This window comes from Vidua chalybeata, chromosome Z (genome assembly GCF_026979565.1).
Source record: "Vidua chalybeata isolate OUT-0048 chromosome Z, bVidCha1 merged haplotype, whole genome shotgun sequence".
Classification (NCBI taxonomy): Eukaryota; Metazoa; Chordata; class Aves; order Passeriformes; family Viduidae; genus Vidua; species Vidua chalybeata.
Genome location: NC_071570.1, coordinates 522,572 through 536,637, shown reverse-complemented (window position 1 = coordinate 536,637; position 14,066 = coordinate 522,572). Strand labels below are relative to the sequence as shown.

The 14,066-nt window shown below is 52.0% G+C and overlaps 1 protein-coding gene across 1 annotated transcript; it reads right to left on the bottom strand.

The window, feature by feature from the left end:
• Positions 1-2,111: 2,111 nt before the first annotated feature.
• Positions 2,112-12,571, bottom strand: TXNL1 (thioredoxin like 1). Its single transcript, XM_053968723.1, has 8 exons — positions 12,404-12,571; positions 11,095-11,191; positions 9,602-9,775; positions 9,209-9,331; positions 8,539-8,608; positions 6,279-6,451; positions 5,787-5,891; positions 2,112-2,341 (listed from the first exon to the last, which is right to left on the bottom strand). The coding sequence occupies exons 1-8, from the start codon at positions 12,499-12,501 to the stop codon at positions 2,312-2,314; spliced, it is 870 nt and encodes a 289-aa protein (XP_053824698.1). The 5' UTR covers positions 12,502-12,571; the 3' UTR covers positions 2,112-2,311.
• Between the last annotated feature and the right edge of the window lie 1,495 nt (positions 12,572-14,066).

The following is a 14,066-nucleotide window of genomic DNA, read 5'->3' as shown; positions in this document are numbered from 1 at the left end:
TTTTTAATTGATTTTTTAAATTTTTTGTTGCTTGTATTTCAGGAGCTTTATATTTCTTTTGTACTTTCCCCCCCATTTTTCCATTGGGGGGGTTTTGTGGTTTATTTTTTTATTATTTTGGTGGAGTTTTTGACTTTTATTTTTGTGGGGCATTTTTTTCTCTTTTTGATTATTTCTAAATATTTAGGGGGGGGTGTTTATTTATTTATGATGAAAAGGTTTAAATTTTTATTTGGTAAATATTTATTTCTTTATGTTGGAAAAACCCTGAGCTGTGTCTGTGGGAATGGCACAGGAAAAACCCTGAGCTGTGCTGGGAATGGCACAGGAAAACCCTGAGCTGTGCTGGGAATGGCACAGGAAAAACCCTGAGCTGTGCTGGGAATGGCACAGGAAAAACCCTGAGCTGTGTCTGTGGGAATGGCACAGGAAAAACCCTGAGCTGTGCTGGGAATGGCACAGGAAAAACCCTGAGCTGTGCTGGGAATGGCACAGGAAAAACCCTGAGCTGTGTCTGTGGGAATGGCACAGGAAAAACCCTGAGCTGTGCTGGGAATGGCACAGGAAAAACCCTGAGCTGTGTCTGTGGGAATGGCACAGGAAAAACCCTGAGCTGTGTCTGTGGGAATGGCACAGGAAAACCCTGAGCTGTGCTGGGAATGGCACAGGAAAAACCCTGAGCTGTGCTGGGAATGGCACAGGAAAAACCCTGAGCTGTGTCTGTGGGAATGGCACAGGAAAAACCCTGAGCTGTGCTGGGAATGGCACAGGAAAAACCCTGAGCTGTGCTGGGAATGGCACAGGAAAAACCCTGAGCTGTGTCTGTGGGAATGGCACAGGAAAAACCCTGAGCTGTGCTGGGAATGGCACAGGAAAAACCCTGAGCTGTGCTGGGAATGGCACAGGAAAAACCCTGAGCTGTGTCTGTGGGAATGGCACAGGAAAAACCCTGAGCTGTGCTGGGAATGGCACAGGAAAAACCCTGAGCTGTGTCTGTGGGAATGGCACAGGAAAAACCCTGAGCTGTGCTGGGAATGGCACAGGAAAACCCTGAGCTGTGCTGGGAATGGCACAGGAAAACCCTGAGCTGTGCTGGGAATGGCACAGGAAAAACCCTGAGCTGTGCTGGGAATGGCACAGGAAAAACCCTGAGCTGTGTCTGTGGGAATGGCACAGGAAAAACCCTGAGCTGTGCTGGGAATGGCACAGGAAAACCCTGAGCTGTGTCTGTGGGAATGGCACAGGAAAAACCCTGAGCTGTGCTGGGAATGGCACAGGAAAAACCCTGAGCTGTGTCTGTGGGAATGGCACAGGAAAAACCCTGAGCTGTGTCTGTGGGAATGGCACAGGAAAAACCCTGAGCTGTGCTGGGAATGGCACAGGAAAAACCCTGAGCTGTGCTGGGAATGGCACAGGAAAACCCTGAGCTGTGTCTGTGGGAATGGCACAGGAAAAACCCTGAGCTGTGCTGGGAATGGCACAGGAAAAACCCTGAGCTGTGCTGGGAATGGCACAGGAAAAACCCTGAGCTGTGCTGGGAATGGCACAGGAAAAACCCTGAGCTGTGTCTGTGGGAATGGCACAGGAAAAACCCTGAGCTGTGTCTGTGGGAATGGCACAGGAAAAACCCTGAGCTGTGCTGGGAATGGCACAGGAAAAACCCTGAGCTGTGTCTGTGGGAATGGCACAGGAAAAACCCTGAGCTGTGTCTGTGGGAATGGCACAGGAAAACCCTGAGCTGTGTCTGTGGGAATGGCACAGGAAAAACCCTGAGCTGTGTCTGTGGGAATGGCACAGGAAAAACCCTGAGCTGTGTCTGTGGGAATGGCACAGGAAAAACCCTGAGCTGTGTCTGTGGGAATGGCACAGGAAAACCCTGAGCTGTGCTGGGAATGGCACAGGAAAAACCCTGAGCTGTGCTGGGAATGGCACAGGAAAAACCCTGAGCTGTGTCTGTGGGAATGACAGAACAAAAATCCTGATTGTGTTTGGTGGAATAAAGAGTAAAGGAACTCCAACCTTACTTGCACTGGACATCTGAAACTCTCAGCGGGGCTGGGAACGCTCAGTGGAACACAAGAGCCTCAATTCCTGCAATAACAAAATCCAACTTGGCAAAAGTCAGGAGTTTTATTTACAAATCCAGGAGGAGGAGGAGGAGGAGGAGACCAGGACCACGCTCCAGCTGAAAGCAATGATTTATTGGGAATGGCAGCAAATCCAAGGGACAGTCCCTGGCTCTGGCCAGGCGATCATCCGGGAATGGAGAGCAGTGGGACCCGGAGCGGGACGGGGCCTCGCAGCCTCTCCTCTAGTGGCTCTCTCCCTTCTTGCCCACTACCTGCAAGAGCAAAGAGCAGCGCTGAGGCGGCGGGGCCGGGCTGGGCAGAGCTCCAGGAGCCGGGACAGCCGCGGGGACAGGGACAGCTCCGGGAGCGGGACAGCTCCAGGACAGCTCCGGGAGCCGGGACAGCCGCGGGACCGGGACAGCCCCGTGAACCAGGACAGCCCGGGGACAGCCCCGGGACTCGGGCAGGGAAAGGCCCGGGCTTGCGGGAACAGCCCAGCACAGCTTCAGCTCAGGCCAGCCCCACACCCGGCACGCTCCAGGAGCAACTCAGCTGCCACAAACATTCCTCCCCCCTAAATTCCTTTTTTTCCTCCCCAAAATTCACATCTTTCCCCCAAAAAAATCCTTTTTCATCCAGATATTCCCATTTTTCCCCCCCACAAATTTCCTTTTTTCCCCCTTAAAGTCTTATTTTTTGAAGTGTGGGAGAAAATGGGAAATTTACAAGGAAAAAATGATAATTTTGGGGAGAAAAAAGTATGTTACGTGGAAAAAAATGTTATTTTGGGGAAAATAAAAATTGGGAAAAGCAGAAGAAAAAAGCCAGAAAATTGGGGAAAAAAAAAGAGGAAAATTGCAGAAAAATGTTAATTTTGGGGGGAAAACAGGATTTTGGGGATAAATGAGAGGAAAATTGGAATAAATAGGCAAAAAAAAGAAGGGAAAAGTAGAGAAAACAAGAGAAAAAGGGGAAAAGATGGGGAAATGGCAAAAAATTGGAAAAGAATGGGAAAAGAATGGGAAAAGAACGGGAAAAATGAGACCTCACCATTCAGCTGCTAAGAAATGGGAGAAGCTCTGGAAATCCCCCAGAAATCCCTGGATTTCCAACTGGTAGAAAGCAAAGCCCCAGCCCTGCCAGGTCTGAACTCCCTGGCTGCTGGGAGCACTCTGTGCTCCTTCCCTGTGCTCCTTCCCTGGCTGAATGAACTCTGGAGCTGCTGGAATCACTCTGTGCTCCTTCCCTGGGTCATTCCCTGGCTGAATGAGCTCTGGAGCTGCTGGAATCACTCTGTGCTCCTTCCCTGGGTCATTCCCTGGCTGAATGAGCTCTGGAGCTGCTGGAATCACTCTGTGCTCCTTCCCTGTGCTCCTTCCCTGGCTGAATGAGCTCTGGAGCTGCTGGAATCACTCTGTGCTCCTTCCCTGTGCTCCTTCCCTGGCTGAATGAGCTCTGGAGCTGCTGGAAGCACTCTGTGCTCCTTCCTGTGCTCCTTCCCTGGCTGAATGAGCTCTGGAGCTGCTGGGAGCACTCTGTGCTCCTTCCCTGTGCTCCTTCCCTGGCTGAATGAGCTCTGGAGCTGCTGGGAGCACTCTGTGCTCCTTCCCTGTGCTCCTTCCCTGGCTGAATGAGCTCTGGAGCTGCTGGAATCACTCTGTGCTCCTTCCCTGTGCTCCTTCCCTGGCTGAATGAACTCTGGAGCTGCTGCAAGCACTCTGTGCTCCTTCCCTGGGTCATTCCCTGGCTGAATGAGCTCTGGAGCTGCTGGAAGCACTCTGTGCTCCTTCCTGTGCTCCTTCCCTGGCTGAATGAGCTCTGGAGCTGCTGGAATCACTCTGTGCTCCTTCCCTGGGTCATTCCCTGGCTGAATGAGCTCTGGAGCTGCTGCAAGCACTCTGTGCTCCTTCCCTGGGTCATTCCCTGGCTGAATGAGCTCTGGAGCTGCTGGGAGCACTCTGTGCTCCTTCCCTGTGCTCCTTCCCTGGCTGAATGAGCTCTGGAGCTGCTGGAAGCACTCTGTGCTCCTTCCCTGGGCCATTCCCTGGCTGAATGAGCTCTGGAGCTGCTGGAATCACTCTGTGCTCCTTCCCTGGGCCATTCCCTGGCTGAATGAGCTCTGGAGCTGCTGGAAGCACTCTGCTCCTTCCCAGGGTCGATCCTGGCAGGCTGTGGGAGGGAGGAATTCCCCCTGCCCAGCTGAGTTCTCCCCAGCCACAGGAGCTGCTAGGAGACGCTTGTGAGAGGCCTTTGCCAGAGGTAGCCTTGGCATTGCTGTGAATTGCTTTGGTTCCACACCTGCTCACACACCCCAGGCACAGAAGTGAGGAAAGGAAGGAAAAGCAGAGCTCAAGGATTAAGGATTAGGTGCTAGCTGACACAGGATGCTGGGTGTACCTGACAGTGGCAAGGTCAGGAGAGAAACGGGATAGAATTTGGGAAAGAAAGGTGCTGGAGGCAGGATCTGGGGCGGGGAGAGGAGGGGAAAGCTGAGCTGATGAGTCAGGAGGTGAGATGCTGCAGGATTTGGGAGGGGTGGGAGCTGAGCACAGGGAGGGAGGAGAGTGAGGCCACACCAATCCCGCTATTATTTTTAATTTCTTCTGCCTCTTTGGCTCTTTAGGAATGGGGAGTTAAGCTGGAAAACAAACAAAAGGAGGGCTACGAGAAGCAAAGCAGCAGCAAAGCGTGTCCAAAGCGCACTGCAAGCGAGCAGGTGTGAGGAGAGAGCAGGGATTTATTTATTCCAGGGGGGACACAAGTGTCCCTCTGCCAGCCAGTGCTCCTCTCTGGCTCTTGCCACTGCTCTCTGAGGACACAGGCAGCAGCTTTTCCCTGGTGTGCTCTTCCCAGCAATGCAAACACTTCCCTTCTCCCCCAGCTCCGTGTCCAGGAAGGAAAACAGGAATATTATCATCACACAGACTGTCCGTGAGGCTGTGACTGAGGCAGGATCACCAGCTCCCAATGCACTGCTGCTCCTGGATTGCTGAGCTGCTCCTTCCCACCCTGCCCTTCCCAGCACCAAGCCCTGGCTGCTGGGTCCAGACACCTTCTCATGCAGCTCAAAAAGCCACAGAAACCCAAAGGAAAAAGATCAAGCATCAATTCACATGTTTCTACTCTGGGGAGAATGAGGGAGCTCTAAAATCTGTATTTATTTTAGAACCGTAGAACTGATTTCAATGGTCTTGAGTGGCAGTGCAGGGCAGCAAAAGCTGTTAAACTCCCTTATTAATTTATTAGCAGCAGAGAAAGTTAAACTTAAAAGAGTTTTAAGTTTAGTTAAGATCAAGTTTTGCTGCTAAAAATTAAGTAGGTGCCATGTTGGCGTTAGTGCTTTTAATCTTCTGAAATTAGAGGGTATTTGTACCATAAATACTGAAGCAGTTTATTTTAAAATAAGACTTTTTACAATGAAGTTGCCAAAAGAGAGAGTCCCAAAATCCAAGATATAAATCTCACAGCTATTAGGCAACAAAAAAACTGTTGCCTTTGGTGTGTATCAGTTGCCAGCCCCTCATGTTTTCAGTTCTTACCCTTTCTTTTTACCAAGCTGATGACTGAAACCTTGCGGAAAGCTCAGCAAGATCCAGGCCCAAGGTGCACACCCCCCCAGGTGTCCTGAGTGGAACTGTGTCCCCCCAGTGTTTGCTCCCTCAGCCCGGCCCGCAGCAGGCTCGAGCTGCTCCCCAGGGGGGTTAGCAAGGGACTCACTCGTTTGAAGTCGTTCATGTTGGTGGCCTGCACTGGAGTGCCAATGAATGTGAAATATGTGATTCTTGTCGTCTCCTCGTCACCATGATTGGACTGGACAAACAACTGCAGAGGGAAAAAGCCAGAAGGAGGACTTTAATGGCATCCCTGCATTAATAGCTACAGCATCAGCTGCTCGAGATGTGTGAAGTGACCAAATGAAAGCTCTTCCCCCATTACAGAGGTCTCTGTCCCCTTCACTTCAATAGTTATTTCAAGAGCACTGCTGTTTTGCTGGCAGCTTGTTAAAGCCCCCCAGCTGGGATCTTCCCAGCTCCCACTTCCCACACCCAGCTGCTGCAGGACCGAAGAGGTGACAGCTCGGCTGGGATGTGACTGCAAGCTGAGCTCACATCAGCGCGCTGACGTTTGAGCTCCGGGGCAGGTGTCCCAGAGGCTCGGGGCTGCTGCGGCTGTGCCATCGCCCGTGCTCCGCGGGGATAAGGGACTCACAGTGACGCTGTTGACATTCTGGAATTTCACGTAGCGCAGCTGGATGATCCCGTCCTCCCTGATGTCCTCCGGGCCCAGCTCCAGGGCCTGGGTGGGCTCGCTGCGCTCCGCCTCCTCAAAGTCCATGGAGCGCGGCAGGTTGATGAAGATTTTGATGGACTTGGGCCCCTGCCCTGGGATGACAGAGAGGGACAGTGTGAGGTGCTGCCCGGGGATGCAGAGTCCCAGTGCGCAGGAAACGGCACACCACTGCACAGTGTCAGCTGGGCCACTGCTAGAGGTAAGGGGAATCTTTCAGTGAACCTCCCTTCGGCCTGCACTTACAGCCAGGGGTGCCTCTGCAGCCTACCGAACCAGAAACACTGCTACTTGTGTATCAAACCACAGCCTACACTTGTGTATCAAACCACAGCAAACACTTGTGTATCAAACCACAGCAAACACCTTGTGTATCAAACCACAGCCTACACTTGTGTATCAAACTACAGCCTACACTTGTGTATCAAACCACAGCCTACACTTGTGTATCAAACCACAGCAAACACTTGTGTATCAAACCACAGCCTACACTTGTGTATCAAACCACAGCAAACACTTGTGTATCAAACCACAGCCTACACTTGTGTATCAAACCACAGCCTACACTTGTGTATCAAACCACAGCAAACACCTTGTGTATCAAACCACAGCCTACACTTGTGTATCAAACCACAGCAAACACCTTGTGTATCAAACCACAGCAAACACTTGTGTATCAAACCACAGCAAACACTTGTGTATCAAACCACAGCAAACACCTTGTGTATCAAACCACAGCCTACACTTGTGTATCAAACTACAGCCTACACTTGTGTATCAAACCACAGCCTACACTTGTGTATCAAACCACAGCAAACACCTTGTGTATCAAACCACAGCAAACACCTTGTGTATCAAACCACAGCCTACACTTGTGTATCAAACCACAGCAAACACCTTGTGTATCAAACCACAGCAAACACTTGTGTATCAAACCACAGCAAACACTTGTGTATCAAACTACAGCCTACACTTGTGTATCAAACCACAGCAAACACCTTGTGTATCAAACCACAGCAAACACCTTGTGTATCAAACCACAGCCTACACTTGTGTATCAAACCACAGCAAACACCTTGTGTATCAAACCACAGCAAACACCTTGTGTATCAAACCACAGCCTACACTTGTGTATCAAACCACAGCAAACACCTTGTGTATCAAACCACAGCAAACACTTGTGTATCAAACCACAGCAAACACTTGTGTATCAAACTACAGCCTACACTTGTGTATCAAACCACAGCAAACACCTTGTGTATCAAACCACAGCAAACACCTTGTGTATCAAACCACAGCAAACACTTGTGTATCAAACCACAGCCTACACTTGTGTATCAAACTACAGCCTACACTTGTGTATCAAACCACAGCAAACACCTTGTGTATCAAACCACAGCAAACACCTTGTGTATCAAACCACAGCAAACACTTGTGTATCAAACCACAGCCTACACTTGTGTATCAAACTACAGCCTACACTTGTGTATCAAACCACAGCAAACACCTTGTGTATCAAACCACAGCAAACACCTTGTGTATCAAACCACAGCAAACACTTGTGTATCAAACCACAGCCTACACTTGTGTATCAAACCACAGCAAACACTTGTGTATCAAACCACAGCAAACACTTGTGTATCAAACTACAGCAAACACTTGTGTATCAAACCACAGCAAACACTTGTGTATCAAACCACAGCAAACACTTTCTCTGTGTATCAAATACAGTAAAGATTTCTATTTGTGTATCAACTACAATAAATACTATTTGTGTATAAAACTACAATAAATAATTTGTGCATCAATCTGTAATAAATACTTCTTTGTGTGCATCAATCCATAATAAATATTTCTATGTATGTATTAATCTATAAATACTTCTATCTGTGTATAATCTATAATAAATACTTCTGTGTGTATGAATCTATAAATACTTCCATTTGTGTATAATCTAATATTTCTATGTGTGCATCAATCTATAATAAATATTTCTATTTGTGTATCAATCTATAAGAAATATTTCCATGTGTGTATCAATCTCTAAGAAATACTTCTATGTGTGTATCAAACAATAAGAAATACTTGGTGTATGAATCTGTAATAAATACTTTGATTTGTGTGTCAAACTATAGTCTTTGCCTTTCAATCAGTAATCAGTAATTCTACCTGCACCACTCACCATTGTCTGGCCCCTGAAGTTTCATAGAGTACAGCTTGACAGGCTGACTAAAAGCTACAGTGATGAGCAGCTGTGGAGGAAAGAAAGCACAGTTATACACCGGTGTCTTCATTAGACAGCAAGCACAGGACACAGGGGCAGGGGAGCTCTGGAACAAAACGCTGTGCTCACTTCCCTGCTCCACACATTCTGGCCCTTCACTTCCCAGCACACGCTCCTGTGCCTGGCCATGCTCAGAGTGGAAAGCACTGACACTCCCAGCCTGGTACCCAGGCTTCCTCCATGCTGCCAGCCCTGGCACAGCCCCCTGCAGAATGCAATCCCTGGAGCTGTGGCAGCACAGTTCCCCTGCAGGACATCCCGGGAATGCAGCAATCCCTGGAGCTGTGGCAGCACAGCTTCCCTGCAGAACATCCCAGGAATGCAATCCCTGGAGCTGTGGCAGCACAGCCCCCCTGCAGGACATCCCGGGAATGCAGCAATCCCTGGAGCTGTGGCAGCACAGCTTCCCTGCAGAACATCCCAGGAATGCAATCCCTGGAGCTGTGGCAGCACAGCCCCCCTGCAGGACATCCCGGGAATGCAGCAATCCCTGGAGCTGTGGCAGCACAGCCCCCCTGCAGGAGAACATCCCGGGAATACAGCAATCCCTGGAGCTGTGGCAGCACACCTGCTCGTCGCAGTCAGACTCCAGGTAGGAGGAGTCCTTGCGCAGACAGTTCTCGAAGCCGTGCTCGTCGCTCTCGTTGAGGCACTCGCAGCCAGCCTTGTTGATGAAGGGCAGCAGATCCATCTGGGGACAGAGAGCACAGCTGCTCACAGCTGGGACAGCACGGCATGGGACACAAAATTCATTTCAGTGACTAGGGAGATTCTTCATTCTTAATAACCATGTGTATGTCAACAGTTACATTTTTTCTGGAAAAGAAAGCCCAGACAAATGATTTTCTTGGGCAGCTTTGCCTAAAATCCAATTCTTTGACTTCAAGTACATTTGAAAAGCGGGTTTTTTTAACACCTGAGCCGCACAAGCACTCCAGTAAAGCTCTGGGGAGATACTCACATATCCTTTGGGGATGTCTGTGTCTTCGCTGTTGCCAGGATCATTCTCCAGGTGCTGTTTGATTTTGTCTTCCAGGCCCACGGCATCTGCTCCCTGGTACTGGTCGATCCGCACCTTGTTCCGGAAGAACAGGAAGGTGGGCGTTGCTGAGATGTTGTTGGTGGCAGCCGTGCCCTGGGAGCAGACATGAGTCCCATTCAGTGCTTTAGGTCAGTCCCACTGCACCCCTGGCAGCTAGCTAGTGCCACCAATAAATCCACTTATTTGTTTTTGCCTTTAACTCCCACTAAACCCACCAATAGATCCACTTATTCATGTTTGCCTTTAACTCCCACTAGTGCTGGGTTCAATGGCTGAAGTATTATTTTAGCAGGGGCTGAGAATCAATGAATTACTGGGCTGTTACACTGCTCAGAGGAAGGGCAGCACAGCGGGCACTGCAGGAATATTTCCTCCCAGGAGGGATGTGTTCTCCCAGTTTGGGAGAAGTCACTGTCACAGCTCCTGTGCTGCAGCAGGCACAGCGAGAGGCACAGACACAGCTGGAGCCCTTCCCTCCCTGCTCCCCAATCCCTGGTTCTCCCTCCCCATCCTGCTCCAGTCCCATCCCAGACAGGACACGGCTGGAGCCTTTCCCTCCCCATTCCCTGTTCTCCAGCCCCATCCTGCTCAGGACACGGCTGGAGCCTTTCCCTCCCCATTCCCTGTTCTCCAGCCCCATCCTGCTCAGGACATGGCTGGAGCCTTTCCCTCCCCAATCCCTGGTTCTCCCTCCCCATCCTGCTCCAGTCCCATCCCAGACAGGACACGGCTGGAGCCTTTCCCTCCCCATTCCCTGTTCTCCAGCCCCATCCTGCTCAGGACACGGCTGGAGCCTTTCCCTCCCCATTCCCTGTTCTCCAGCCCCATCCTGCTCCAGTCCCATCCCAGACAGGACACGGCTGGAGCCTTTCCCTCCCCATTCCCTGTTCTCCAGCCCCATCCTGCTCAGGACACGGCTGGAGCCTTTCCCTCCCCATTCCCTGTTCTCCAGCCCCATCCTGCTCCAGTCCCATCCCAGACAGGACATGGCTGGAGCCTCTCCCTCCCCATTCCCTGTTCTCCAGCCCCATCCTGCTCAGGACACGGCTGGAGCCTTTCCCTCCCCATTCCCTGTTCTCCAGCCCCATCCTGCTCCAGTCCCATCCTGCTCAGGACACGGCTGGAGCCTTTCCCTCCCCATTCCCTGTTCTCCAGCCCCATCCTGCTCCAGTCCCATCCTGCTCAGGACACGGCTGGAGCCTTTCCCAGCTCCCCAATCCCTGGTTCTCCCTCCCCATCCTGCTCCAGTCCCATCCCAGACAGGACATGGCTGGAGCCTTTCCCTCTCCATTCCCTGTTCTCCCTCCCCATCCTGCTCCAGCCCCATCCTGCTCAGGACACGGCTGGAGCCTTTCCCAGCTCCCCATTCCCTGTTGTCCCTCCCAGCAGCAGGAGGGCCCTGGAGCCCACACCTGGCACTGGTGCACGTCCACCTCCAGGAACGTTGCCTGCGGGTATTTGTTACTCAGGGCGTTGAAGGCGGGCGCGATCCGCAGGCAAGGGCCGCACCTGTGGGAAAAGTGACACTTCCACTTAGTTCCACTTCTGTTTTCTTTTTCAGTGCTTGCCCCAAATGGAACCAGAACGTGCCTCTCTTCCTCATATCCTGCTGTAAGAACAGCCTCTCTACCTGCCTGCCAGCTGGTGATACAATGCAAGATGACATTTGGGAATCTGCAATTTATTGTCTTTATTTGCAGCATTTTTACCACAGTTCTGCTCAACAAAGTGTGACAAAGGAGGGCGAAATCAGCAAAAAAATATTACTAACAAAAAACTCGTATCGTTAGTCCATGCTACCTCCTGGGAAAAAATTATACTTACACATAACTTAAATATTTAATGGTCAACATGTATCGAAGCTTCAGGGATCATAAATTTTTTCCCACAATAAATCTCATTTACACCTGTAACCAGCTATTCCCATATTTATTTGGCCCTGGGAGGACAGAGTTGGTTTCTTTTGATTTAATTGCATTGCCTTGGATGAAAATGTGTATTTTTAACTTATTCTGCGTCAGTAAAGGTGTAGGAAGTGCTCAGCTGCACCAGTTCCAGTAAAGGGAGTTTCTCACTGAGAAAGAGAAAGGAAAAGTGGATCCAAAAACCCCAACTAAGAGGCAGCAGCCAAAAAATAATGAGGTGCCCTATGAACCCCCAAACCCCCGGGATTATCACTATTCTCCCTAATTTCACAGATTAACGGGAATGATTCAGATGTTTAGGTTTATTTCGTGACAAATTCATCCCGATTTCATCACAGCTGCACCTCCCTGCTGAGGAGGGAAAAGGGATAATCCACTTATCCTGCGCAAATGGGGTACGGATCCAGCCAAGTTTTATAGGGCAAAAGATGTTTTCCCGAGTTTTTAGGTGTTTTTAGTGTTGTCCGTGCCTCGTTTCCATCAGTTTCCTGCCCTTTAACGGGGCTTTAAACCAGCGCAGCCCCTGCTCCCTCAGAGCGCCTGAGGGCTGGCGGGTCCGCGGGCGGTGGGTTCGGCGGGAAAAACGGGAATTTATTCCAGGACCTGGGAACACGGTGTTAAAATCACGTAACTTCTAAAGGCGCCGATGCTGAGACTGCACTGACGCGTTACGGAGCGCCCCTCACGCTGCAAACCGCGCCGGGGAACCCCGAATAAAAACATGGGAACAGCGGAGCCCTTCCCGGGAGCCTGAGGCGGGACGGGCGCGCAGGAGCCGCATCCCGCCCTCACTCACCCCCTCATGGTGAACTTCACCACGGCCAGGCGGGAGCCGGCGGCGCTCAGCTCGGGCTGGAACTCGGTGTCGTTGGCGATCACCTTCACGCCCGCCATGGCCGCGGGCCCCGGTGGCGGTGCCGGGTGCGATGTGCAGCGTCACGGCGGGCAGGACGCCCGGCATGCACCGCTGGGACGGGCGCAGGCGCGGCCGCCCCGCTCCGCTCCCGCCCGGCCGCCGCCGCCATCTTGGGCGGGGCAGCGCGGGACGCGGTGACGCCGCCGCCGGCCATCTTAGGAACGGGCAGCGAGTGAGGGCGCGACGCCCCCTGGCGGCCATTTTGAGAACGGGCAGGCCGTGAGGGCGCGACGCCGCCCAGCGGCCATTTTGGGAACGGGCAAGCGCAGGAATTCTGTGAGGGGAGACGCGCCTTCAAATTTTAACATAAAAATTTAGTACTGGTTTCGTCACTAACTCGTTTTTTGGTGACGCCAAAAGGGGGAAAATAAAAGATGAGTGCTTGTAATAATTACAAAATAAAGCCAAAATTAAACCCAGGACTTTCTCTGACTGCATTTGCGGCGTCATTCCTGACAACTTCCCAACGTACTTTATAACACAACATAATGTCACTTCAAGAGGTCTCATATTGGCGCTTTTCCTACCAAACACCAGGAATATCCCCAGCATTCTGCTCCCGCCTGTTGTAATTCAAAAGCCTTGCAGTATTCGCTAATTAATTATTAATTAAGTAAGCAAGTAATCACCGGCTCCTCGCTCGCCCTCAGAGGCACCCAGCGGTTTCCACGGCGGCGGCACCTGCCGTCAAGTGCGCCGGCCGGAGCTTTGCGCCAGTGTCGCGGGACGCGGTGTCATCCGGCCGCTGCCGCACCGAGCGCGGCGGGGCCGCGGCGCCCGGGGCACGTGAGGGCCGGGAAAGGGACCGGCACCGGCACCGGCACCGGCACCGGCACCGGCACCGGCACCGGACAGGTGCGACCGGGGACGGGGCGGGAGAACGGCTCGCTCCCAGCGGGAGGGGTAGGGCGAGCCCGCGGCTCTCCGCAGGCCCCGCAGCATCCGCGCCGGGAGCGCTGAGGAGGCTGCGGCACCGGGAGGCGCAGGGACCCGGGCATTCCGGGACCCGAGACTCGGCTGGGCCGGAGCCCCAGGAGCCCCGGTATCGCGGGACACCGGTAACGGAGCAGGATTGGCTTTGGAATTCCCTCAGGGTTCGCCGCAAAACCGGCACCAGGTTATTAATGGATGGAGCTTTCCATCGCTTCTAACGGAGCCTTACCTAAGGGGAGGCTCCCACAGGAATTGATCCTCTTGGCGGCTTAAATGCCTTTTAATGCCGAATTTTTGCTACCTCGCAGCCTTCCCCGGTTTTGTTTCCCTTCCCTGTGCCAGCCGCGGTGCTCTTGGCACCCAGGGATGGGATTTGGAGTGCTCCAGCTGCTTTGGGTAACTGTCCTTCGTGGCAGCTGGAAACAGGAGAAATTGCTGTGGGTTCAGCGTGCCATCAAACGAAGCACCGGGCAAACCTGCAAGAGGCTTCCAGAGGTGCTCATTAACTCCGGCCTCGTGTCCCAAATTAGTATCTTGTTCTCCGTCTAGGTTTGGAACCTCCTGCATACCCAGGGAAGGTGTTCTCATTGTGTTCTCCCTCCCTCAAGGG

Coding starts and splice junctions, on each gene's coding strand:
- TXNL1 (XM_053968723.1), bottom strand. CDS start 12,501: ATGGCGGGCGTGAAGGTGATCGCCAACGACACCGAGTTCCAGCCCGAG. Junction 6,452..8,538: donor ACTTCAGGGGCCAGACAATG/GTGAGTGGTGCA, acceptor CTGTCATCCCAG/GGCAGGGGCCCAAGTCCATC. Junction 5,892..6,278: donor AGAATGTCAACAGCGTCACT/GTGAGTCCCTTA, acceptor TTCCCTCTGCAG/TTGTTTGTCCAGTCCAATCA.